The 26,971-nt window shown below is 48.3% G+C and overlaps 2 protein-coding genes across 23 annotated transcripts in view; both read left to right on the top strand.

Moving 5' to 3' along the window:
* Positions 1-22,111, top strand: part of ALLC (allantoicase) — a 28,631-nt gene extending 6,520 nt beyond the window's left edge. Inside the window, exons 2-12 of the mRNA XM_081529167.1 lie at positions 2,172-2,266; positions 8,192-8,242; positions 9,687-9,774; positions 11,213-11,338; positions 12,356-12,435; positions 13,284-13,416; positions 17,679-17,834; positions 18,226-18,299; positions 19,340-19,448; positions 20,950-21,074; positions 21,762-22,111. Of these exons, the coding sequence (XP_081385293.1) occupies positions 2,177-2,266; positions 8,192-8,242; positions 9,687-9,774; positions 11,213-11,338; positions 12,356-12,435; positions 13,284-13,416; positions 17,679-17,834; positions 18,226-18,299; positions 19,340-19,448; positions 20,950-21,074; positions 21,762-21,968 (1,239 nt within the window). The 5' untranslated portion in view covers positions 2,172-2,176 and the 3' untranslated portion in view covers positions 21,969-22,111. The remainder of the gene's footprint in view (positions 1-2,171; positions 2,267-8,191; positions 8,243-9,686; positions 9,775-11,212; positions 11,339-12,355; positions 12,436-13,283; positions 13,417-17,678; positions 17,835-18,225; positions 18,300-19,339; positions 19,449-20,949; positions 21,075-21,761) is intronic.
* Positions 22,112-23,038: 927 nt separating this feature from the next.
* DCDC2C (doublecortin domain containing 2C) overlaps positions 23,039-26,971 on the top strand; it is an 83,630-nt gene continuing 79,697 nt past the window's right edge. For 21 of the 22 annotated variants that reach the window (XR_014065104.1, XR_014065117.1, XR_014065101.1 and 18 more), the window contains exon 1: positions 23,039-23,388. Coding sequence is in view for 17 of the 22 variants with exons in the window: in XM_081529036.1 (XP_081385162.1) it covers positions 23,102-23,388 (287 nt within the window). In the remaining 5 variants the exon portion in view is untranslated. The remainder of the gene's footprint in view (positions 23,389-26,971) is intronic. The other variant, XM_081529115.1, reaches the window with a different exon arrangement.

Below are 26,971 nucleotides of genomic sequence, written 5' to 3'. Positions count from 1 at the left end.
CGTCATGTCAGGACATGTGTGGGTTGGAAGTAGGGTTCCCTCCCCAGCTGTGTGATTTGGACAGTTCACTCGGCCTCTCAAAGAGGCATTTTGTTTGTAAGATGTGGATACCAAACTCACAGGGTTGTTCTGAGGATTAAAATAAGATAAAATAAATGAACCGTGTAGGACGCTATTGTCAAGTCAAATAAATGTCAGTAAATAAATGTCCTGTTTTCTTCTGCACTCGTTCATCCTTGGGAAGATTTTAGTCCATTTGAGGAATCAGTATTTTAACACACAAATCAAGAAAGCGTTATTCACTCACTCATTTATCCAGCAAGTATCTATCAAGCATCTTGTATGTGGCAGGCAATGTTTCAAGCCCTGTAGACACATCAGTGGACAAAAAAAAAAAATCAGTGTCCTCATTTGTTGTTCTGGAGAAGGCAACGGACCCCACTCCAGTCCTCTTGCCTGGAGAATCCCAGGGACGGGGGAGCCTGGTGGGCTGCAGTCCATGGGGTCGCACAGGGTCGGACACGACTGAGTGACTTCACTTTCACTTTCCACTTTCGTGCATTGGAGAAGGAAATGGCAACCCACTCCAGTGTTCTTGCCTGGAGAATCCCAGGGACGGGGGAGCCTGGTGGGCTGCCGTCTATGGGGTCGCACAGGGTTGGACACGACTGAAGCGACTTAGCAGCAGCAGCATTTGTTGTTCAGTTGCTCAGTTGTGTCCGACTCTTTGTGACCCCATGGACTGCAGCACACCAGGCTTTCCTGTCCTTCACCATCTCCCAGAGTTTACTCAAGCTCATGTCCATTGAGTCAGTGATGCCATCCAACCATCTCCTCCTCCTGCCCTCAGTCTTCCCCGGCATCAGGGTCTTCTCTAATGAGTTGGCTCATGAGTGTCCCTGTGGACTACAGCACATCTAATCGGGAAAGAAGATAATAAAACCTACAAGCAGGCAAATCCTGCAGATGTCTGTGTGCTGTGGAGACAAAGGTAGATGCGGTGGGGGTGTTGGCAGTGCTGGGGTGGGTGGAGATGCCACTGCACTGCGGGGGCAGTTTGCACTGAGAAGGTGACAGTCCAGCCACGCCTTGAGCAGAGGTAGCGGGTGAGCTGCACAGGTGCCAGGGAAGAACTTCCTGGCAGAGGGAACAGACATCGACAAGTCCCAGAGGCAGGACATCCGGCACTGTGGACGAGGAGGGTGCTCAGTCCTCTGTGCCCACCTCCACCAGGGTCTACCACCCAGCTACTCCATATGTGTGTGTGTGTTTTCTTAATATATATATTTTATTGAAGTATAGCTGACTTAAAATGTTCTAGGTGCATAGCAAGGTGATTCAGTTATACATATACACGTATATTTCAGATGATTTCCCATTATTAGAAGATATTGACTATAGTTCCCTGTGCTATACTCTAAACCTTTGTTGCTTGTTGTATATGTATATATTTTAAATTAGAAATCTATTGTTCTATTCTTACTAAGTCAAACACGTGGAATTAAAACGCGTTTTGTTTTTTAAAGTGAGATTGTTTTCTAATGTCTCAGAGTAGCCTTTCTGTAAAGGCTGTTTTTCAAATAATTTTATTTGTATTAATTTTTGGCCGTGCTGAGGCTTCTTTGCTGCTCGGCGAGCGGGGGCTGCTCACTGCAGTGACTTCTCTGGAGGATCAGGGCCTGCAGGCCACATGGCCTCAGCAGTGCGGCGTCTGGGTCCTAGAGCGCAGGCGCAGTAGTTTTGGCGCACAGGCTCAGTTGCCCCGCGGTGTGTGGGATCTTCCTGGACCAGGGATTGAACATGTGTTTCCTGCATTTGCAGCAGATTCTTTACCACTGAGTCACTAGGGAAGCCCAGTACGTGTTTTTTGAATGCACCTCAAAACTCTTCAAGGCAAATTGTTCTTTTCTACATTGAAGCATTTTTTTCCTCCTTGAATAATGATACTTTGCATTTTGTGGCTGCAGAACTTGTGTATTTTCTTCTTAGATGCTTCGCATCAGGGCCATGGTCTAGTTCCCTCCCAACTGCAGTTTTGTGCGAAGTTGCTGGGGAGGGACCCTGAGCCAGCGGGTACCCCCACATCCAGTGGGGGGCACATGTGCTGTTTGAACAGCTCAAGCCTCGGTTTGGGAGCCTGATGCTGACCCAGCCCGCCTTTCTCCTTGCAGGAAGCATGGCTGACTCCCCCAGGGAAGGAAAAGTGGCCAGGCCTCCGGACTTCACGCAGCTGATTGACTTGGCATCTGAGTCTGTAGGAGGAAAGGTAAGCAGGGTGTCTCAGGGTGGGAACAAGTGTTGCACTTAATGCACCCAGGCTGAGGCTCCAGCTGACCACTGCGGGGACCTGAACTGGAACAGGAGGAAGCAGGAGGAAGGCTGGCTTCCCCAGGAAGCCCCTTACTGCCAAAGTCTCCTGGGGAACTTTCCTTAAATTGGTGACAATTATGCCCGGGGCAGCATTGCCCGAGGTTGGAAACACACATTTTGCCCCGGTGAAAAGAACTCCCCACCCCTCCGTGTGTTTTCTCATGGGACAGAGGAGTGGTCCTCAGGCTTCAGTATGAGAATCATGTGAGAACCTAACATGAGGTGCCAGGTAACGTACAGACCTACCCTTAAGAGCTTAGGCTCTGCCGGGAGATGTGCAGATCAGGGCTGGCATCAAGGCAGCACAGGGCACTGCGGGACCACGTCTACCACGCAGGGTGGGGAGGCAGGGGAGGATCATGCAGGGAAGTGATGCTCAAAGGAGCCCTCAGTTGGGGGAGGAGCCGGCAAGGCAGGCGGGTGACAGGGAGGGTCAGACAGAGGACGAGGGGAAGGGAGCTGACGTGGGGCGTGAGGGCAGGAGCCTGGAGGGGTAGCGAGGCCCCCTGTGCCTGGAAGGTCTCTACCTCGAAGGAGGGTTGCAGGCCCTGAGCAGGGGAGGGATGCCCAGGTGAGCTCACCGAGCTACGTCCTCAGGAGGTAGATGTCAACAGACAAAATCCTGCACAACCTAACAGCTGAGCATGATGCTTTATTCGGAGGACAGAACCGAGGGCGTCCGTCCTGGACACAGCCTCTCAGACGGCTCTACAGAAGGCTCCGAAGAGGCGACGGGGAGGAGCCAGGATATGTAGGAATTTTTGCAACAAAGACCATGTAATCACAACATCAAAAGATTCCTATTCATAAAAGAAAACCAGACATCTCTAGTTAAGAAATTTAGCCCTTTTCTGGGTATGGGTTCCCAGGTGGCGCTCGTGGTTAAGAACCCACCGGCCAATGCAAGAGATGTAAGAGATGTGGGTTCGATCTCTGGGTCAGGAAGGTCCCCAGGAGAAGAAAATGGCAACCCACTCCAGTATTCTTGCCTGGAGAATCCTATGGACAGAGGGGCCTGATGGACTACAGTCCATGGGGTCACAAGAGTCGGAGACGACTGAGCAAAATCTGGGCTCACTGATACCTTCTTTTGATGGGTGCTTCACTCTTGATCCTATGCTTTCCGGTCACACAGAGATGGCCCCCACATTCGGTCATCCAAACAACCAGCAACTCCCAAACAGCTAGGCCCTCCCCTGCCTTTTAGGTTCTGGCTGGGCTCAGAGGTGAGGACACTCTTTCCCAGACCACAGGGGTCCCCGGGCCCCAGGTTCGGTGGAGTGGCCAGCAGCCTGTCTGCACCTCACTCTCGAAAGTGTCCTGCTTTGGGAGTCCCCTGGCAGTCCAGTGGTGAGGACTCAGCACTTTCATTGCCACGCCCAGGGTTCTATCCCTGCTTGGCAGGGCAACTAAAATCCCCCCTAGCCATGAGGTGTGGCCAAACAAACAAACATTCTGCTTTGGTTAACAAACCACAGAGCCAAATGAAAAACCTAAGCAAGATACAGTAGGAGGGGCAAAATCGTGTTTAGAAGCAAACCCCTTACCCACCAGAGATGCTTGGAGGGCTCAAACAAACCTTGTGCGTACCAGGACCCAGAGACCCCACAGAGACTGAGCCAGACCTGTGTTTGAGTGTCTCCTGTGGAGGTACGGGTTGGTAGTGGACTGCTGCAGGGGCAGGGGCTCTGGGTGCAGCAGACCTGGGTGTGGCATAAGCCCTCTTGGAGGAGGTCACCATTAACCCACCATAGAGCTGCCAGAACTTACACAGGACTGGGAAATAGACTCTGGGAGGGCACAAACAGAACCTTGTGCACCAGGACCCAGGAGAAAGGACCCAGGACCCAGGACCCCACAAGAGACTGCCTCAGACTTGCCCATGTCCAGGAGTCTCTGGTGGAGGCGTGGGTCAGCAGTGGCCTGCTGCAGAGTCGGGGGCACTGAGTTTAGCAGTGTGTGCTTGGGACCTTTTGAAGGAGGTCGCCATTATCTTCATCACCTCCACCACAGTTTGGTCTCAGGTCAAACAACAGGGAGGTAACACAGCCCCAAGCATCAACAGAAAATTGGATTAAAGATTTACTGAGCATGGCCCCGCCCATCAGAACAAGACCCAGTTTCCCTCTCAGTCAGTCTCTCCCATCAGGAGGCTTCCATAAGCCTCTTACCCTTCTCCATCAGAGGCAGACAGAATGAAAACCACAATCACAGAAAACTAATCAAACTGATCACATGGACCACAGCCTTGTCTAACTGAGTGAAACCATGGGCCATGCTGTGTAGGGCCACCCAAGATGGATGGGTCATGGTGGAAGTTCTGACAAAACATGATCCACTGGAGAAGGGAATGGAAAACCACTTCAGTATTCTTGCCTTGAGAACCCCATGAAGAGCATGAAAAGGCACAAAGTTATAGGACACTGAAAGATGAACTCCCCAGGTCAGTAGGTGCCCAATATGCTACTGGAGATCAGTGGAGAAGTAACTCCAGAAAGAGTGAAGAGATGGAGCCAAAGCAAAAACAACACCCAGTTGTGGATGTGTCTGGTTATGGAAGTAAAGTCAGTTGCTGTAAGAAAAATATTTCATAGGAACCTGGAATGTCAGGTCAATGAATCAAGGCAAATTGGAAGTCAAACAGGAGATGGCAAGAGTGAACGTCGACATTTTAGGAATCAGCAAACTAAGATGGACTGGAATGGGTGAATTTAACTCAGATGACCATTATATCTATTACTGTGGGTAAGAATCCCTTAGAAGAAATGGAGTAGCCATCATCGACAACAAAAGAGTCTGAAATGCAGTACTTGGATGCAATCTCAAAAATGACAGAATGATCTCTGTTCGTTTCCAAGGCAAACCATTCAATATCACGGTAATCCAAGTCTATGCCCCGACCAGTAATGCTGAAGAAGCTGAACTTGAACGGTTCTATGAAGACCTACAAGACCTTCTAGAACTAACACCCAAAAAAGATGTCCTTTGCATTATAGGGGACTGGAATGCAAAAGTAGGAAGTCAAGAAACACCTGGCATAACAGGCAAATTTGGCTTTGGAGTACAGAATGAAGCAGGGCAAAGGCTAATAGAGTTTTGCCAAGAGAACGCACTGGTCATAGCAAACACCCTCTTCCAACAACACAAGAGAAGACTCTACACGTGGACATCACCAGATGGTCAACACCGAAATCAGATTGATTATATTCTTTGCAGCCAAAGATGGAGAAGCTCTATACAGTCAGCAAAAACAAGACCGGGAGCTGACTGTGGCTCAGATCATGAACTGCTTATTGCCAAATTCAGACTTAAATTGAAGAAAGTAGGGAAAACCACTAGTCCATTCAGGTATGACCTAGATCAAATCCCTTATGACTATACAGTAGAAGTGACAAATAAATTCAAGGGATTAGATCTGACAGACAGAGTGCCTGAAGAACTATGGACATGACATTGGTTCATGATATGGTTCATGACATTGTACAAGAGGCAGTGATCAAGACCATCCCCAAGAAAAAGAAATGTAAAAAGGCAAAATGGTTGTCTGAGGAGGCCTTATAAATAGCTGAGAAAAGAAGAAAAGTGAAAGGCAAAGGAGAAAAAAAAAAGATATACCCATTGGAATGCAGAGTTCCAAAGAATAGCAAGGAGAGATAAGAAAGCCTTCCTCAGGGATCAATGCAAAGAAATAGAGGAAAACAATAGAATGGGAAAGACTACATATCTCTTCAAGAAAATTAGAGATACCAAGGGAACATTTCATGCAAAGATGGGCTCAATAAGGACAGAAATGGTATGGACCTCACAGAAGCAGAAGATATTAAGAAGAGGTGGCAAGAATACACAGAAGAACTATACAAAAAAGATCTTCATGACCCAGATAATCATGATGGTGTGATCACTCACCCAGAGCCAGATATCCTGGAATGCAAAGTCAAGTGGGCCTTAGGAAGCATCACTATGAACAAAGCTAGTGGAGGTGATGGAATTCCAGTTGATTTATTTCAAATCCTGAAAGATGATGCTATGAAAGTGCTGCACTCAATATGCCAGAATATTTGGAAAACTCAGGAGTGGCCCTGACTGGAAAAGGTCAGTTTTCATTCCAATCCCAAAGAAAGGCAATGCCAAAGAATGCTCAAAATACCACACAATTGCACTCATCTCACATGCTAGCAAAGTAATGCTCAAAATTCTCCCAGCCAGGCTTCAACAGTACATGAACCCAGAACTTCCAGATGTTCAAGCTGGTTTTAGAAAAGGCAGAGGAACCAGAGATCAAATTGCCAACATCTGATGAATCATCGAGAAAGCAAGAGAGTTCCAGAAAAACATCTACTTCTGCTTTATTGACTATGCCAAAGCCTTTGACTGTGTGGATCACACCAAACTGTGGAAAATTCTTAAAGAGATGGGACTACCAGACCACCTGACCTGCCTCCTGAGAAATCTGTATGCAGGTCAGGAAACAACAGTTAGAAATGGACATGGAACAACAGACTGGTTCCAAATTGGGAAAGGAGTACGTCAAGACTATATAATGTCACCCTGCTTATTTAACTTTTATGTGGAGTACATCATGTGAAATGCTGGGCTGGATGAAGCACAAGCTGGAATCAAGATTGCTGTGAAAAATATCAATAACCTCAGATATGCAGATAACACCACCTTTATGGCAGAAAGTGAAGAACTAAAGAGCCTCTTGATGAAAGTAAAATAGGAGAGTGAAAAAGTTGGCTTAAAACTCAACATTCAGAAAACTAAGATCATGTCATCTGGTCCCACCACTTTATGGCAAATAGATGGGGAAACAATGGAAACAGTGAGAGACTTTATTTTCTTGGGCTCCAAAATCACTGCAGATGGTGACTGCAGCCATGAAATTAAAAGACACGGGCTCCTTGGAAGAAAAGCTGTGACCAACCTAGATAGCATATTAAAAAGCAGAGATGTTACTTTGCCGACAAAGGTCCATGTAGTCAAACCTATGGTTTTTCCAGTAGTCATGTATGGATGTGAGAGTTGGACTATAAAGAAAGCTGAGCGCAGAAGAATTGATGCTTTTGAACCGTGGTGTTGGAGAAGACTCTTGAGAGTCCCTTGGACTGCAAGGAGATCCAACCAGTCCATCCTAAGGGATATCAGTCCTGAATATTCATTGGAAGGACTGATGTTGAAGCTAAAACTCCAATACTTTGGCCACCTGATTCAAAGAACTGACTGATATGAAAAGACCCTGATGCTGGGAAAGATTGAAGGCGGGAGGAGAAGAGGATGACAGTGGATGAGATGGTTGGATGGCATCACCAACTCGATGGACATGAGTTTGAGCAAGCTCCAGAAGTTGGTGATGGACGGGGAGGCCTGGCGTGCTGCAGTTCATGTGATCACAAAGAGTAGGACATGACTGAGCGACTAAAGTGAACAAACCACAGGCCAACCTCCCAGTAGGGGCTGGCTGAGCCGTAGAGGTGACCCTGGTGACAATTTTTGTCCCCATTGCTCTGGGACAAGGGTCACAAAGCCCAGGGTCCTCTGTTCTTGAAAAAAAGTTGGTTTATTTTCTTTCTAAGAGGTTAGCACTTTTGTAACCAGATGGTAAAGGGGATTAAGAAGGAAAGGGGAGGAAGGCAAGATTAAGGGGGAGGCAGGCAATGAAACCTCAGCATTTAAAAAGCATTGTGTCTTAATTGTGTGTTGTTTCTCTCCCCCTCGGCAATTTCACATTTCCTTTTACTGCATCTCACAATGTTTCACCAGGGAATGAAATAAAATGGTTTTAAATTATGGTTATTTTATCTTTACTTCTTTCTTTGTCTAGATTTTATTTGCAACAGATGACTTTTTTGCTCCTGCCGAAAATCTTCTAAAGGTACTGTAAATTGGCCTCTGCTGAGTGCTGGAGTGGGGTGAGCCACGCAGTCCTGCTAATTAAAATCTCCCTGTGTGTTTGGGCTGGGAGTCACGTGATGTGACCCAGAGCATTAGCATATTAGAACAGTAGAAACATGTAGAAATTAGCCTCCTCTGCTGTTAAGATGGCAGAGACAGATGTGGACCCGGCACAGGTTTCTGGGACCACTTTGCTCTATGGGGGAGTCAGTGATGTCCTCTTGTATTTCTCTCTGCCCCACTTGGTGTTCATAACTTATGATGCGAAGAAAAGTGTTTTATAGCTTGAATTTTTCGGAAAAGGTTTTTCCTACTTAGTTATAAAAATGTTGTTGTTCAGTCACTCAGTTGTGCCTTTTTTGTGACCCCATGGACTGCAGCATCCCAGGCTTCCCTGTCCTTCACTATCTCCCAGAGTTTGCTCAAAGAGTCGGTGATGCCATCCAACCATCTCATCCTCTGTCGTCCCCTTCTCCTCCTAACCTCAACTTCTTCCCAGCGCCAGAGTCTTTTCTAATGAGTCAGTTCTTCCAATCAGGTGGCCAAAGTATTGGAGCTTCAGCTTCAGCATCAGTTCTTCCAATGAATATTCAGGACAAATTTCCTTTAGGATTGACTGGTTTGATCTCCTTGCAGTTCAAGGGACTCTCAAAGAGTCTTCTCCAACACCCCAGTTCAAAAGCATCAAGTCTTTGGCGCTCAGCCTTCTTTACCGTCTAACTCTCACATCTGTACATGACTCCTGGGAAAACCATTGCTTTGACTATATGGACCTTTACTGGCATATGTTAATTAAAAACAGAAAATACTGATAAATGTAGGGAAGAATGGGAACTCTGGGGAATCCCGCCACCTTGTTCCTGCAGTGGGACCAGCGAGAGTTATTGCGAAAGGGGTGAAGGCATTGGGGCCCGCAGAGCTGGCGCCCAGCAGCATGTGACTGCCGTGGGGCGGGGGTCTCACTTTCACTGGTGGGCGTGGAGCAGCTCAGAGCACGGGGCTGGGGCAGGGGGTGACTGTTGAGAGTGACCCGCAGCATCGAGCCTGCGCTTCCTGAGACTCGGCTGGTTTCTGGTTGCCCAGTCTTCTCGGGGTTGTCTGGGAGTCCAGCTACCCTCCCTTGCTTTGCTCAGTGGTCTTTCAGGAGGCGCCCAGGTCACAGCTGCACCAGTGGTGGGGCTCCTGGAATGAGCCGTGTGTGCTTTTTACCTTTTGCTGCCAGTGGCAAGTTCCGTGGACGAAGGCCCGCTGAGAAGTCGGACTTCTTTCTCTGAAGCTGATACGAAGATATGCAGGAGTCGTCCTCCATCTCCCCTTCAGTCCCTGTTCTTGGCACCACCCATCTGTCCCTTTGGGGCAGAGTTTATTTGCCGGGAGCCCAGGCTCTCGTGTGAAGGTTAACGACCCTCTTGTCTTTGCTTTAGAGGGACAAGCCACGTTTTAAAGAACACCAGTACACTGAGTTTGGGAAATGGATGGATGGCTGGCAGACCAGAAGGAAGCGGGTTCCAGGTGAGGTGGCGATGCCTCTGTGCAGTCGCTCCTGTGACCTGTGAGGTCAGGGGCTGCTGGAAAGCAGTGCACGTTGGGGGGCCGATTTTAACATGGGCCCTTGGACTGCTCGGTCACCTCCGATGTCCCTTCTGAATGTCAGGCTCTGACAATTCAGGCGGGGTCTCAAGAGCCCTGGTCACCTGTGCAAGCAGGAGAGGGCAGGCACTTGTGAGGAAAAGGAGACTCTGGAAAAGGAGGGCTGAGGGTGACGGAGACTGAGCCGTGTGCACACATCGGTTGGTACGTGAGCAGCATTTGATGTCAGCACCCCTTTCTGAAGTAGGTGTTCTGGTCCCATCCGATTGCCATGGAAACAGCCTCATTCATGTAGCTCAGGTCACAGCAGTGGTAAGATAAGCCGGGAACTCAGCCAAGATCCATCCTATCTTTTATGTCACCTTAAGATGTTACTTTTGCTCACTGCTACTCATCAAGCAACATGCACCCTTTAAATTTATAGAAAAGTCTGTAAAAGGAAACCAGCTAGCATTAGGCTGATCACTGACTTTTGTGCTACTGTCTCAAGTGTTACAGAAATGGTCGATATTTCTGATTTTCTGTATTTCTGTGGCACTCCAGGCCTTACGGCTGTGCTGTGCTACGCTTAGTTGCTCAATCATGTCCGACTCTCTGGAACCCTGTGAACTGTAGCCCACCAGGCTCCTCGGCCCGTGGGATTCTCCAGGCACCAATACTGGGGTGGGTTGCCATGCCCTCCAGGGGATCTTCCCAATCCAGGTATTGAACCCAGGTCTCCCGCATTGCAGGCAGATTCTTCACTGTCTGAGCCACCAGGGAAGCCCAGGCCTTATTAGATTCTAATAAAACTGGACATTTTAAGGTGGATCTGAATCTGACTGCTGGAAACCAAGAATTACACAGTGTCACACTGAGAGGTCTTATATATCATCCGATACGGGGACAGTCCTGGCTGGGGCCCTGAAGGCAAGGAGCAGGCTGTTTCCAGGAGACCCAGCTCAATACTGAGCCCTGGCCTAGCTGGGCTGGTGGTCCCTATACCAGAGTTATAGCTAAACTTTTTGGAAGCTGATCTCATCCCTGATTTTCAGTTAAAAGAAATGAAGCTCAGAGATGCCAATCTGCCAATGATGCACACAGGAGGTGACCAGTTTGGAGTCAGACGTAGCCCCTCTGGACCCAGGGCTTATGCCTGCTCTGGTCAGATTAGACATGAGGGTCCATGTGGCGAGGGGCGGTCCCGTGTGGCCACGTCATCAGAGACCTTGCGGTCTCCGCCGAGAAGGAGCCCGCGCACGTTTTTCTCTGATGGGAGAAGGGCGTCTCCGGTGCTTTACTTCCGCCGTCGCTTTTGCTCTGGCGCGCGGCTCGTCGGCGGGATTCAGCCCGCGGGGGTCCCTGTTGTTTGCGTCCCCAGGTCACGACTGGTGCGTGGTCCAGCTGGGCATCCAGGGTGTTATCCGGGGCTTCGACGTGGACACGTCCTACTTCACAGGAGATCACGCCCCTCGAGCGTCGATTCAAGCGGCAAACTTCGAAGAAGGTGCCTGGGGACCCCCTGGCCTGGGAGGAGCTTTGTGGGGGCCCCTGACTGCTCACTTCCCGCCCAGACAGTCTTGTCCAGAGGCCCCCTCGCTGCCACAGGTTCCGTGATTTTTTAGTTTTAGCTTAACAGTGTTCAACATAGATTTCGCTATTCTCACATTCTGCAGCACCCTCCGGGAGGCGCAGGGTTTGGGGAGCGGCCAGGGGGTCTGGAGCCCGGTCCAGGACAGCAGTGGGGCAGCCACCCCCTCCTCTTCTGCTGCCCCCCACCCCCAGGGTCTGCATAAGGACAAGGCAGCTCTGGGCTTTCCAGGAAGGTTCCTTTCCGAATCCTGGAATGGAACTGGAGTCCTCCAAGGTTGGTCCCAGAGGTAGCTCTCCATGAACATGTGCCCTCACGGGCATGTCTGTACCTTACTTGGGAAACAGGAGTCATGTCAGTTAGCAGTCTTATCCTGCTGCCCAGCTTGTACGAGGCTCCAGGGGGTGTGACGGGTCTCCCCTCCAGAAAGACAGTGGAGGGACCTGGAAAGTCACGTGATGGTGGGAGGGAATGACCAGAGACAAAGAGAAAGATGCTTTCAGGAGGCACACTGATCGTCCACACAGGCTCCTGTTGGTGGATCACCCATGGATCAGTTCTGAGGATGCCACTGGGGGAAGCAGTGTTTTTGGAATTGACTTACAATATTCCAGAACTTCATCAATCCAGCCTTTTGAAAATGCGAGTCGTGTGATGAGTTTGTCCATCTGGCTAAACTTGGAGATGATATTTACTCTCTGATGAGCAGACAAACCACCAGATGTGCATGTGGCACCCCTTTTGAAGTTATCCTAAGTATTTTAAATATTGAGGAACTTTAACACGTGTATCTATTACACTGGGCGTCTGATAGTTTGACTTAAGAAACAATACCTTTAGGCAAAATGAAAATGACCCTACAGCCCACTAAGAGAGTATGTATATTCTGATCTTGAATGGGAATGGTAACCCTCATGGTCACTGTAACTTTAGATAAGCAACCAGAAATCCCACAACGAGAAGTCAGGACAGGAGCTGCAGCCACCCCCGAGGAGTTTGAAGCCATTTCGGAGGTACGTCTCCTGGGGGAGCGGGGGCTTGTCATGGGCTGTTGGGAGCAGCTCTGCCCGCCTGCCCGCCTGCACTCAGCCTGACACAGCTCACAGGTTGTGCTTGCCCTGTGGACCCTGCAGAGGTTTCTGGATGGGTCTGTGCACCCCTAACCCCTGTGCACGTGAGGTCCAGGGTGCTGCTTCCCACGGGGCAGTCTGCTCACAGAGATGCGGAATGATGCCCCGTGAGATAAATACGGAGTCAGTTCACATACTTTTGATAGCTATTGGACAAAGTAACGTTATGCCGGATGAATGTAATACAGTAAACAATTTGATTTGCTTTTGGGGACATTCTTGTTTTCTGAAGTTTGGTGATTTATGTTGTGTTTTACAAAAGTGTGGATCCATAAGACACTGGGGAAATACACAATGGCAACAACAAGCGGGCCCTTCCAGTGAAGCGCTGATCCAGAGGAGACTGCTGGGAGGTTCAGGCTGACCCATTTACCCCCAGGTCCACGACAAGAGCCTGGGTTTTATTTAAATGTTCACATCACATTCTGGCTGCTTCTTTTTTACGAATCCTCATAGTGAAGACGTCTGGAGGTTCGTTTCTAACCCCCTGCCCATCCCCGGCCACCACCATCCGGTGCTGTTGTGACCAGGGTAAAATAAAAGCAGGCCTTTTTTCTGTTTGTTAAACCTGGGACTTGATGTTTATTAGTATTTTTATTAAAGTGTTCCATTAGGCATCCATCATTAGTTTTGTTCCAAAGTGGTTGCCCAGTAAGCCCCATGCAGGCATTAGGACGAGCGGATTTATTGCTCCCTAGAGCCATCACTAGTGTTTTTATATTTATTGCTAGCTGAAGTCCAACGACTGGAGTTGCTTGGTTCCCATGACAGAACTTACACCGGGAAATCCTGTTTCCAGCCACAACTACTTTCCAGTCAATTCCCAGCAGAGGTGGAGTCACATACGACTCAACATTTTCCCGGGTAAATATGATGGACCGTCTCCAGCCCTGTGGTTTCTTCAATGAGTGCTGGCATGTTTTAAAAGCACAATTAAAGTCACCCTTTCCTCCTTGGTCACTGATCTCTTTAGCATTTTAGGATTTTAACCTTCCCTTTTTGTGCACTAGGAAATTCTTGTTTTAGCCCTGCCATCCGTAGGTAGTTAGGAAAAACTATCAAGTAAATTAGTATGTGATGGACCTAAGCTGTATTAGGTTAGATATAGCCTAACGATGTCTATCTCAAAAACATATTAGCAGTGTACAAATAACCCTTATTTCGTTTCACTGAACAGCTTTATTGCAATGTAATAAGTATAACATGTATTTCACCCATGTGAAGTATACAATTTAATAGCTTATATACATGTAAGTATACAGTTTAAAGTCTATGTAAATATGTAGTATGGCTTCCCAGGTGGCTCAGAGGTAAAGGATCTGCCTGCAATGTAGGAGATGCAGGTTCGAACCTGGTTCAGGAAGATCCCCTGAAGAAAGAAATGGCTACCCACTCCGGTATTCTTGCCTGGAAAATACCATAGACAGAGGAGCCTGGTGGGCTACCATCTATGGGGTCGCAAAGAGTCAGACACGACTCAGTGTGAGCATGAAATATATATATAGTATATGTGCAGCCATCACCACGGTCAACTTTAGAACATGTTTATCACCTTGAAAAGAAACCTGATACCCTTTAGCTATCAACATTCATCGCTCCCAGCCCTAAGCAGCCCCTAGTCCACTTTCTGTCTTGATCCATTGGACCACTCCGGACATTTCATGTAAATGCTCTTCTGTGACTGGTTAGCGTGTTTCCAAGGCTCACCCGTGTTGTTGGGTGTCAGCACTTCATTGCTTTGTGTGGTCAAATAATGTTCCATTGTATGGACAGACCGCATTTCTCAGTGCCCAGCATTTCTCATGATGTCCATCCATCAGTTGATAGATATTGGGGCTATTTCCACCTATTGAAAGCTTATGAATAATGCTGGTATAAACATCCCTGTACAAATTTTTGTGCAAACATATGGTTTTCATTTGGGTGTACACCTAGGATTTCAAATTGCTATGAAATTTTAATTTCATAAAATTTGAAACTATGGGTTTCAAAAATAACACATGGCTCATTCCAGGAGCCCCACCACTGGTGCAGCTGAGACCTGGGCGCCTCCTGAAAGACCACTGAGCAAAGCAAGGGAGGGTAGCTGGACTCCCAGACAACCCATAGTTGAAACTATGGGTTTCATAAAATTTTAACTATGCTTTTAATTTTATGAGAAATTGTCAGACTTCTTTCCAAAATGGCCGCACCACGTTACATTCCTACCAGCAACGAATGAGGGGTCCGGCTCTTCCACACCCTCCCAGCACTTGTGATTTTCTGAGTTTCTGATCACAGCCACCCTAGAGGAAATGAAGTGGTATCTCGCTGTGGTTTTGATTTGCATTTCCCTCACGACTAATTATTAGTTTTAAAAGCTCTCTATTCTTCATATCGCAGTGTGGTTAACAGCGTTGTGTCAGTTTCTGATTTTCTGATGCTCAGTCAGTCAGTTCAGTCGCCCAGTCGTGTCCCACTCTTTGCGACCCCATGGACTGCAGCACGCCAGGCCTCCCTGTCCATCACCAACTCCCAGAGCTTACTCAAACTCATGTCCATCAAGTCGGTGATGCCATCCTACCATCTCATCCTCTGTTGTCCCCTTCTGATGTTCAGTAAAGTGATTCAGTTATACATATACGTGGATCTCTTCTTTTTAAAATTCTCTTCCCATTTAGGTTGTTAGAGTATTAAGCAGCCTCATGACTAATTATGATGACTAATTTCAGTTGCTTACTTGGTCACTTGCGTGTTTTCTTTATTGTTCGTTGTTCAGTTGCTAACTTGTGTCCAACTCTTTGCAACCCCACGGACTATGGCAGGCCAAGCTTCCCTGCCCTTCACTATTTCCTGGAGTGTGCTCAAATTCATATCTGTTGAATCCATGATGCTATCTGACTATCTCATCCTCTGTCGTCCCCTTCTCCTCCTGCCCTCAATCTTTTCCAACATCAGAGTCTTTTCCCAGTAAATTGGCCCTTCCCATCAGGTGACCAAAGTATTGGAGCTTCAGCTTCAGCATCAGTCCTTCCGATGAATATTCAGGGTTGGTTTCCTTTAGGATTGACTGGTTTGATCTCCTTGCAGTCCAAGGGACTTTCGAGAGTCTTCTCCGGCACCACAGTTTGAAAGCATCAATGCTTTGGCTCTCAGCCTTCTTTATGGTCCAGCCCTCACATCTGTACACGACCACTGGAAAGACCATGTGTGTGTGCCTGCTCAGTCGTGTTTGACTCTTTGCGACCCACGGACTGTAGCCCGCCAGGCTCCTCTGTCCATGGACTTTTCCAGACAAGAATATTGGAGTGGGTTGCCATTTCCTCCTCTAGGGAATCTTCCCGACCCAGGGATTGCACCCACATCCCTTGTGTCTCCTGCGTTGACAGGTAGATTCTTCACCACTAGCGCTACCTGGCAAGCCTCAGCTTTGACTTATGGACCTTTGTCAGTAAAGTGATGGCTGTGCTTTTTAATACTCTGTCTAGGTTTGTCACAGCCTTCTTTCCAAGGAGCAAGTAAGTGTTAGTTGCTCAGTCGTGTCCAGCTCTTTGCAACTCCATGGACTGTAACCTGCCAGGATCTTCTGTTTGTGAAATTCTCCAGGCCAGATACTGGAGTGGGTTCTCTAGGGGATCTTCCTGACCCAGGGATCGAAACCAAGTCTCCTCCATTGCAGACAGATTCTTTATCATCTGAGCCACTAGGGCTGTAGTCACTGTCCGCAGTGATTTTGTCGCCCCCAAAATAAAGTCTGTCACTGCTTCTACTTTTTTCCCTTCTGTTTGCCGTGAAGTGATAGGACTGGATGCCATGATCATACACAAGCCGTTTCGCCACGTCAAGGCTGTGATCCCTGAAGGGGAATATTCCTTGACAGTTTGATTAAAAGTGAGGTTGGATATTAATTCTGTAAATAAGAATCTTATTTTTTTAAAATGTAGCATCAGCTTTACATGAACAGACATTAACACTATGTACCATGAAGGCAGATCGTAACGTTCAATGAACCAGTATAGTGTTGTGAATTACTCTTGTTAGTATATTTTCTTGGGTTTTATACCAACATTCCAGGAGATGGTGAAGGACAGGGAAGCTTGCTGTGCTACAGTCCATGGGGTCGCAGAGTTGGACACGACTGAGGTACTGAACAACAGCAAATACCAACACAGCCTGGCTTTATTTACTGTAGCTGTCAAGACTTCCACTGTTCTACTGAAATTGTTTCAGATCACTCAATTTCACCAAATTTTTCATGTAAAAATATAGAGCTGGTTTCATTAGACTATTCTGATTAATGATTTTGAGCTTCTGTATAAAAAAGCTTGGGTTCCACCTTCTAGGAAGTGATACTCAAATGAAAAACGTTCATTTTATTAGACTCGCGTAGTGTGAGTGGATCTTGGTAGTTATTTTCTGCTCCGCAGACCTGCTCTCGGGTCACTGTGGTTCTCAGCAGCTGCTTGAATTTGTGAATGTTACCTTCAGTATTCTCAACCGCACTGTGAAGCAACGTGTGTAAAAATAAAAACCTAAGATCCTGTGTAAGCTGGTGTGGGATTTAGCAATGTTGATTTCTGGCGCCAGGCTTTATGCTTGTGGTGAATTTCCCAACTGATCTTTGGCCTTCCTGGAGTTATTAATTCACCAACAACACAAATATGTGAGTATTTACTATGTGCCACACGGAAGTAAGCAAGACAGGGAGCTATTCTGGCCTTCAAAGATCTTTATATTCTGCTTTTGGGAGACTTATTATCAGGAACTTAAGAATAAGGTAATTCTGGACTGTGATTAGTGCAATGGAGTAAATAAGCTGGGAGAGGGGGGTTTGATAACCTTAACCTGGGGAATCAGACCGTGGCTGAGGTGGGGGTGGGGGGCGGGGAGGAGATGGCTTTAGAGAGGGAAAGAAGGCCTTCCTGGGGCCACATGACTTAAGCTGAGACCTGAGATCAGCGAGTAGTCTTTGGGCAGCAGGAAAAGTTGTCTAAGGACGAAGGGATGGCAGGTGCAACCGCCCTGGGGCATCGGGCTTAGTGTATTTAAGAACCAGAGCAGGCAGATGTGGAGAGCTCTGTGTTTTAAGATCCACAAATGGCAACTTTTCCAAGTAATAATAATAATAAGGCACTTTTCCTTTTCAGATGGTGGAATTGCACGTCTTAGGGTATATGGTACTGGACAAAAAGACTGGACTGCAGGTGACCCCAAAGAACCATCAGACCTGGTGACCGTCGCTTATGGGGGTGCCTGTGTAGGATTTAGCAATGCACATTTTGGGCACCCAAACAATATAATAGGTAAGATGATGCTTGAGGAGCTTGGGACATGTGGGCATCACATTCAGCACCCCGGTATGGTATGAATTACTTAAGAGGAAGGGGCCGTCTCAAGCCATATGGGTGGACGAGATCCTTCATATAGGATCGAAAGCCTTTAAGACAGGAAGTAAATCAATAGCAATCTCCCTTCCTAATTTTGGCTTAAGCAGTTGCTCTAAAAGGAAAAGTAAAATTTACTAACCCTATAGTTGTGTGTGAATTTGCTGAAACATTCACCTTAATGAAAATCACAGATGTCACACTGCTCAGGAGCACGGGATCTGCACTGATCACGCCAATGCAGTCATTCTTGCATTTAGAATAAAACGCGATGATCCTGTGATGTCCCGTTAAACACTGTTTTTGGCAGGAGTCGGCGCGGCGAAGTCGATGGCAGACGGCTGGGAAACAGCGCGGAGGCTGGACAGGCCCCCGATACTGGAGGTGAGACGCGAAAACACTGTGTCCCAACGCTCCCCGAAAAGTAAACGCTGTTTTCTTCATTTGATGTCAAGGATACTGTTATTTTAGAAACCTCTTAGGCATTTTTGTAAATACTTATAGCTTCTACATGTTTTCTAAATCTTCTACTGTTTCATTATAATATCAGGGCCAGACTACACATGAAGACTTAGAAGTCAAACTTGCTAATTAATGCTGGCTGTTCTAACACATCATTGGAATTATCCCTTTTTTAATATAGAAAAACCCAGAACATCTACAATTTAATAAAAAACCCATGAGTAAATTTGTTGATCTGGAGGAAAAAAACACGGTTTCATCATTTCCGATTTTTGAGTATCCCTGGGTGAGACCACTTCTGTGAACGTGTGATGGCTCAGCTATTATTTTGGCCAGTAACTAACTCAAGATAAGGAAGTAAAAAAGGAAAGAAAACACCTTTCAGTGTATAAATCTTATCACAAACTTAATTGTAAACACCCCTTTCATGGGTTAGATTTTGTATCAGCCAATGCTTCCAGATGTAAACAAACAAACTCTCCTCACCAGAAACTTGTGTTTGGAGGGAGGTCATATATTGGTACAGATTTGGTCAAAGACATATCTACTTTGAAAAGTCAAAACAAACCAATCTCAGGAGCTCTGGTTGGGTTAGATAGAGACCCTTTTGTGTGCAGCAGGCCGCCTGAGTTCATGCACATGTTTGCTAAGTCGTGTCTGACTCTTTGCGACCCCAAGACTGTAGTCCGCCAGGCTCCTCTGTCCACGGGATTCTCCAGGCAAGAGTACTGGAGGGGGTTGCCATGCCCTCCTCCAGGGGATCTTTCCCACCCAGGGACTGAACCTTGCTCTCCTGCATTGCAGGCAGATTCTTTGCCTTCTGAGCCACCAGGGATGCCCTACTCTTTCATATTAGGAAATGGCAAGTACGTGCCAACGTTGTTGCTTGCTGGTTTTCAGGATTGGTGTCTTGAATGACAGCAAGCTGACTTACGTTGTTTCTTTCTCTTTTTGAATTCCAGAATGATGAGAACGGTATTCTCCTGGTTCCAGGCTGTGAGTGGGCAGTTTTCCGATTGGCGCATCCCGGAGTAATAACTCAAATTGAAATCGATACAAAGTATTTCAAAGGTAAACGTAATGCCACTAGGAAACTGCTTATAACTGGTGTGCTGGTCATAAAGACAGTGGGCTCCATGCCGCAACTAAGACCCGATGAAGCCAAATAAATAAATAAAAACTATGAAAAAGAATAAAGACAGTGGGCTCCAGCAGGGGAGGGACTCAGGGCAGCGGGCTGTGGACCTGGCTTTCCACTCACAGTTGTGCAGCTTCGAGTGTGTTATATTAACTCTTTGCACTCTGCTTCTCTCTTTATGAAACATTAAATGTGCACTTGACCACAAAAGTCTTGAGATTCTATGATGCACTAAGGCTCTTCACCACAGGGGCCTGAACTCCATGTGGAGAAAGCCTGTGAAACACTTGCTGGTTAGGTCATCAAAAGAATTGGGTTGGGGGTATCTTCTCAGGGGAGGGATCGAAAGCAGCTTGGTGACTATTTCTACTCCGGGCAGTGATCTACACACATTTTTAAAATCATGGCCTTCCTTTAGTAAAATAATATTTGGAAAAGCACCTTTAATATTCCATATTTACTTTCTTATGAAATAGATACATGTTCCATTATAATAAGTTCAAAAGAGGTTACTAAACTTGTATAATCGTTAAGTGATGTTTTGATAAGTATTGTTTAAGTGACGTTTTGGTAAGTATTGTGGTGGGTATCTCATGACTGTTTGGCCGTCTTTGAGTAAATACAGCCGTTTGTATTCATACACTGGATGCTTGATTTTTAAATGTCTTGCAAATCATTATGACCTCACTCAACTATTAACTGTTTCATCAAGGGTCAGTATCTATTTAAGGTGAAGTTCATCCTGAATGGGTAGATGTAAACTGTTTCAAGAGGTCTTGATAATTTAAACTCCTGTTGGAAAGACTGTGGTTTAGATCTGATTAGTAGTCACTGTTCCCCTTTTCAACACGACTGACAAAGGGCGGCTCCTGAAGGTCAGGAGGAATGTCAGTTCTGCCATTTTCTTGCTGTTGATGGATGTTCACAAATCATCTCTAGTGGTATATTTAAGCCATGGTTCTCTGTGTGGTAGTTTAAAGTCACTTGTTTATTTTTGTGAGGGACAGTTTAGTCAAAACCAGGGTAATAAGCAGCAAATCCACGTAACCAGGGACCCCAAACTGCAACATGCCATGGATGCACTGGCAGTGGCCTTGGGTATCTCTGTCAGCCAGTGATGATGGTCATGGGGATCAGGAACAAACCAGCGTCCAGTTATCGTATCAAACATGCAAAGCCTAATACACACACATGCACACATATACACAAACACACACATGTGCACGCACACATATGTACACACATGTGCACGTATATTAAAGAAACAGGAAGTCATTGGTATGTCCTCTCCCTGCACCCCAGAAGCATGCTCACCTCACCCATGCTCACTTTTTGCTCACTTTTTGATCTGATTAAAAAGGTCGATATTCCATAAACCAAACTGCGCTGAGTGCAAACAGAGTGGAGAAGGTGCCCTTTGTCTTGTTCCAACAGGTAATTCTCCTGAGAGCTGTAAGGTGGACGGCTGCATCCTGACGACTCAGGAGGAGGAAGACATGATCAGGCAGAAGTGGGACCTTCCGGGCCATAAGTGGAAGCCACTGCTTCCAGTCACAAAGGTAGTGTGGTGTCCGATCCCTTGGGGTCTTGCAGGCAGCCCTCCAGCGGGCCACTTCAGTCAAGGCCGGATTTCAAAGGGTTACAGTTCCACCCCAAAACTTCTGCTCAGTTTAACAGTGCGACAAATGAGATTTTAAAAACTGTCTCTGCCCCTTTATATAATAAAATGACGGGCTCTCTCGTCTTACATCTTTGCATATCTAACTCTCAAATTTTCTTTTAGACCGCCTTGTTCAAGCATGCATACATGGAGAAACGTTTCTGCGATGTACTGACTCTCTAGGCGGTGTGGCTAGCATATTTAGGGCCAGCAGGGTGTGGTCAGCTGAGGGATGGATGCTGAGGTGATCCAGAGCATTTCCCTGGATCACGCAGGAGGGACATGGTCATTTTCGGGTCGGAGACCCTTAATGAAGGGTGACTGCTCCCACAGGCCCCCTTTCTGCTTTCTTTTTCTCATCAGTTTGTCCACTTAAGTATCAGAAAGAAACATCACGAGGACCTGCGTATTCATGCCAGTCTCCTTGGGGCATCCTGTCTCCAAAAGCAGATTGCTAGGGCAAGCCAAATTACTATCATGGAATAACTTTTCACCTTTTAATGCCCAGAGTCCAAGCAGATGGGTGGCCTTGGGAGAGTCAGCCCCCTGGTTATTACAAGGACCTCCGCCTCCCCTCTCTTTCCAGCTGAAGCCCGATGAGATGCACGTGCTGGACAGCCTGACCCCCGAACTGCAGGACGTCATCACCCACGCCAAGTTCACCATCACCCCCGACGGGGGCGTGAGTCGCCTCCGACTCAAGGGCTTCCCCAGCTCTATCTGCCTCCTGCGGCCCCGTGAGAAGCCCATGATGAAGTTCTCAGTGAAGGCGGGCTTCAGGGCGAACCTCTAACCCACACAAAACCCCGGTGACTATACAGTGTCTCAGACTCTTCTTCTGAAGTGTTTTCAAAACCTGAAACTTAAGTTTCTAGCAATTAATGTTTTGAAGGTCAATATAATTCCTGGTGATTTAATAAAGTGGTCACTCTCACACACTGGTATCTGCATTTACTGTCACTATGGAGTGCTTGGCAGTTGGATCCCTGGGTCGGGAAGATGCCCTGGAGGAGGGCATGGCAACCCACTCCAGGATGCTTGCCTAGGAAATCCCATGGACAGAGGAGCCTGGCGGACTACAGTCCATGGGACCACAGAGTGGGGTACCACTCACTCATGGAACACTTGGTCGTTCAAAAACTGGCTGTGGCTGTGAAATAGCAGGATTTCTTTAGTATTTTTTTTAAACACTACAAGATATTGATATTTCTATAACATCAGTATTCTGTACCTTCGGAGGTACTTTAGCACTTTATATGTAGTCTACTGTCCTTAAAAGTTTGTTGAAGCCCATCAAAGCCACTGGAAAAATATATTCCTAGAAGTGCTCTCTGTCCGGGTTGAAGAGGCGGGGCCTACCTGGAACAGGAAGTGACCTCCCCAAGGACCCCGGCCCTTGACTTGCTCCTGCGGCACATGAAGGTGCATTCTGAAGGTTACACCATTGAGGCACCGCCTGCCAGCTGCACCAGCTCACCCAGTTTCCCACGTGCTCTGGAAGGTTCCTGGCACATCCTCCTTGACCAGTTTCAATTGTCCAGATGGTCCTGTCCTCCCCCCTCCCCCCACCTCTACGCCTCTGGGCAGAGCAGGAGGTGGAGGAGCAGCGGGAGGGTCCCAGCGGGGCCCAGGGCACTCTCCCTGGCCTCCCACGGTGGCGGGTGCCTCCCTCCCTGCCCCTGAGCTCTGCGGGCCTCACCTGCCGGGATTCAGATGCCCATCACCTGGCCTGGCCCTGCCCCCTCCTCCCCTGTCCGGCTTGGCCGCCCCTCTCCCGGGCGGCAGGGCAGGTGGGCGGCGGTCACAATCGCCGGTGGCGTCAGCCTGGGCGGTGGGGCCGTGGACCCCGGCGCCCCGGTGGCCGGGCTGCCCCGCGGCAGCTGGAGTGCACGGGCGGCGACCTGGCGGCGGAGGAGGCGCGCGGCCATGGGCTCGCGCGCGCCGCACGCGCTGGTGGACACCACGCCCGCCAAGACCATCGTGGTGTACCGCAACGGGGACCAGTTCTACGTGGGCCGCAAGTTCGTGCTGTCGCGGCGGCGCGTGGCCACCTTCGAGGCGCTGCTGGAGCAGCTGACCGAGCAGGTGGAGGTGCCTTTCGGCGTGCGGCGCCTCTTCACGCCGACGCGCGGGCGCCCGGTGCTGGAGCTGGACTCGCTGCAGGCCGGCGGCAAGTACGTGGCGGCCGGGCGCGAGCGCTTCAAGAAGCTGGAGTAAGTGCCCGCGGCCCGCGCACCCCTGCCCCGTCGGGGCCGCCGTCCGGCCCCCAAGATGGGGGCTGCGCCGGCTCTGCCCGGCGGGAGCCAACTCCTGGCGCGCCACCCACCATCCGCCTGGCAGTCTGTCCCCAGACCGTCAGTGACGCCGAGGGTTAGGAAGGGGAGGGGGAGGATAGGGCGCCAGGGCACGCCTCTTTGGAAAGGTGGGAAGCTCTGCGGGGAGAAGGGGAGTTGGCCACGCGGAGCCGAGCAGGACGCAGAGCTGGGTTGTGACTCCTCCAGACTGGCATCCCGGGGACCTGGGCGCGCGTCCTTCCATGAGCGCGCCTCCTGAAGTGTGGTATGGGCCCGGTCACCGTTCTCTATCCTGCTAGATTCAGACCCTACCGAGGACAGGCACCTGGGATTTCCGAACTTCTGGCAGCTAAGAAAGTGCAGACCTGCCCTGTGGCCTCTGAATGCCCCCGGGAAGCAAGGACACTCCTGCCGCCCCAGCGCTGCAGCATTCTTGGGCTTCCCTGGTGGCCCAGCTGGTAAAGAATCTGCCTGCGATGAGGGAGACCTGGGTTCAATCCCTGGGTTGGGAAGGTCCCCTGGAAAAGGGGAAGGCTACCCATTCCAGTATTCTGGCCTGGAGAATTCCATGACTGTATAGTCCACGGGCCTGCCAAGGGTCGAACATGACTGAGCGGCTTGCACTACAGAGCAGAAGGGAGAAAATCGCGTGTTTGTTCGTCCTCCGTGAATTCCTGGGCTGCCTCGGCGTCACTCACGTCTCGTGTCTTCCTCCAGAGATACCATTTCTGTTCCTTACGTTTTGTTGACGCCATTTCTTTTATTGTGAAATATATCATGTGTTCAGAGGAGTGTGTGCGTGTTCAGTTGCTGAGTCGTGTTCAGCTCTTTCGACCCCATGCACTGTAGCCCCCCAGGCTCCTCTGTCCATGGGATTCTCCAGGCAAGGATACTGGAGTTGGTTGCTGTTTCCTCCTCAAGTGGATCTTCCCAACCCAGGGATCGAATCTGCGACTCCTGTGTCTCCTGCATCTCCTGTGTTGTCAGGCAGATTCTTTACCACTGAGCTTCCTGGGAAGCCCCATATACAGAGGAGTATGTGCAATTTTATGTGTAGCTTAAAGAATAGTAATAAAGCAAGCCTCTGTGTGAACCACAATCCGGATTCAGGAAAAGAGAATGACCAGTATTTTCAAAACCTCCTACATTCACTCCCATCCCTTGCCCACAAGGAAACACTATTTTGGCTTTTGTGATAATCATCTTTTCATAATAATTTATCTCCGAAGGATACATTTTTTCCAGTGTTTTATGTACTTTATGTAAATGCAGTTATGCTCTGTGTATTTTGTTACTTGCATTTTCACACAATAATATGCTTCTGAGGCTCATCCATGTTAACAGCATGTAACTATAGGCCATTTGTTTTCACTGTTAGGTATCATTTTGTTGACTGATATACCAGTTTATTTATTCAGTCCGTTGGTGGATAATTGGGGTTGTTTTAAATTTCATGCTAAGTCAGCACACGGTTGTGCACATTCCTCTACCTGACTCCTGGTGCACGTGGATGAGACTTCCTCTCGAAGAGCACGTGAGTTATCTGCTGCTGCATGTCCTACTCATGCAAGCTTACTGGTGGGAAACGGTGTCTATTGTCTCATAGTTCCTATGACCAGGAAGTCTGGAGCAACTTAGCCAAGTGATTCTGCCTCAGAGACACTCGTGTGTTTGCAATCAAGATGCTGGTGCAGTCACATCTGAAGGCCTAACCGGGGAAGCTGCTTGCAGGCTCACTCCCATGGCAGGAAGCTTCATCTGTGTCCTGAGGCATCCATGGGAGACCTAGCTGCTGCCTCTTCTGGGCGGGAGTGGCTGTTGTTACAGCTGAGTCTCTGTTAGGCTGTCTTCTCTCCCTCTCTGCCTCGTTATCTGTCTGTGCTGCACATTTTTACTTTTAAAACTTATTTGCAGAAATAATTTGAACGGTGTCATCCCAGGTCATGGTCACTTTAACGCAGCTTCAGAGTGTGGGATGGTTCGGACCACCCAGGTGTCTGGAAGCCAGAATGCTCCCTGCTGGGCAGGCGCGGCCAGCGGGGTGCCAGTTCTCTAGGAGAGTGGGTCATGACGACCCCGTGGCTGGTGGGCCCTGAGCCAGCGCTTTGTCTGTGGTTCATCCTCTGCTCTCTGCTCCCAGCAGCCACCACCTCTAAGCCAAAGCGGCCCCGGACATCGGGCTCCTGTCTTTCTAGTCCCTTTCTTTCCTGGACCGTGCTAACACCTCACTGTCTTGTTATGTTGCAGAGGTGTGTGTTTTCGTTTGCCCAGTTTTATTCGTTTTTAAGAGGACATGTTGGTCAGGGTTCCTTAGTCCACGGTCCCTAGAGCTGAGGTCTTCTCACCCTTTTTCTCCCTGTGCTCTTGTTATGAATCCGTGGATGACCGTGCCCTTCAGCCCATGGAGGGCATTCCCATTGTCTTCTAACTCAGTGGCTGCTGATGAGAAATCAGCTCACAGCTCACAGCTCACAGCTCACAGCTGTCATCATTCGCTTCTTTGAAAATAATGTTTTATTCTTTGTTAGCTTTTTGAAATGCATGTTGTTTGATTCTGGGTACTGTGCTTTGAGTGGTATGTCTAAGTGCAGATTTATTGAATTTTCCTGCGTCCTGGCATGGTGACTGTCGTCGGCTCCGGGGGAGTTCTTAGCCTGGCATGGTGACTGTCGTCGGCTCCGGGGGAGTTCTTAGCCTGGCATGGTGACTGTCGTCGGCTCCGGGGGAGTTCTTAGCCTGGCATGGTGACTGTCGTCGGCTCCGGGGGAGTTCTTAGCCTGGCGTGGTGACTGTCGTCGGCTCCGGGGGAGTTCTTAGCCGCTGTCTCTTCAGATGGTGCCTCTGCCTTGTGTTCCCTCTCTGCTTCCAGTATCCGGGTGGGTGTGGGTGGGCCTGTTTCATTGGCTCAAACCTCCTCTTTTTCATCTCTCTCGCTCTTTCAACTTTGTGCTGTAATCTAGGCACTTTGTTCACATAGATCTTCTGATTAATTTTTCTGCCTCTGTATCCTATGCTATCAAACCAAATCATTGAATGTTAAATCATGTAGTTTTTCCATTCCAAACATGCTATCTGGTTCTTTTTCAAAACTTCCATTTCATTCTCTTGAGTCTCTTGGTCCTGCCTGTATTTTCAAGTTTGCCTTTTATTGAAGTCTTGTCCTTCTGTGATCTGTACCTACAATCCCAGTATTTGAAACTTGTCTCTGTTTTCTCTTATTTCACCTGGTTTTCTCTTGTGATCCTTTCTATCCTTGTTAGTTTACTTACATTTTGACTGCAAGTGACTCCTTTTCCACAGAATTTGTTTTTTGAGGAAATTCTTTGAGGCCCAAGATAACAGTGAGATTTTCCAAAGGGGATTTCCATTTTCCTCTCCCAAATGCTTGGAACGCTCCCTATCCACAGGGCCCTCCAAATTATCAGTATCTTGAGTTTTTCAGGGTCACTCAGATAGAGGTATTTTGTGAACTAGCTGGCTTGCAATCTAAGTTCTTAATGGC

The sequence above is a fragment of the Giraffa tippelskirchi genome, chromosome 1, assembly GCF_054371585.1.
Source record: "Giraffa tippelskirchi isolate mGirTip1 chromosome 1, T2T-mGirTip1v1.2.pri, whole genome shotgun sequence".
NCBI classification, from domain to species: Eukaryota; Metazoa; Chordata; class Mammalia; order Artiodactyla; family Giraffidae; genus Giraffa; species Giraffa tippelskirchi.
This window is presented reverse-complemented; position numbering and strand designations above follow the sequence as displayed.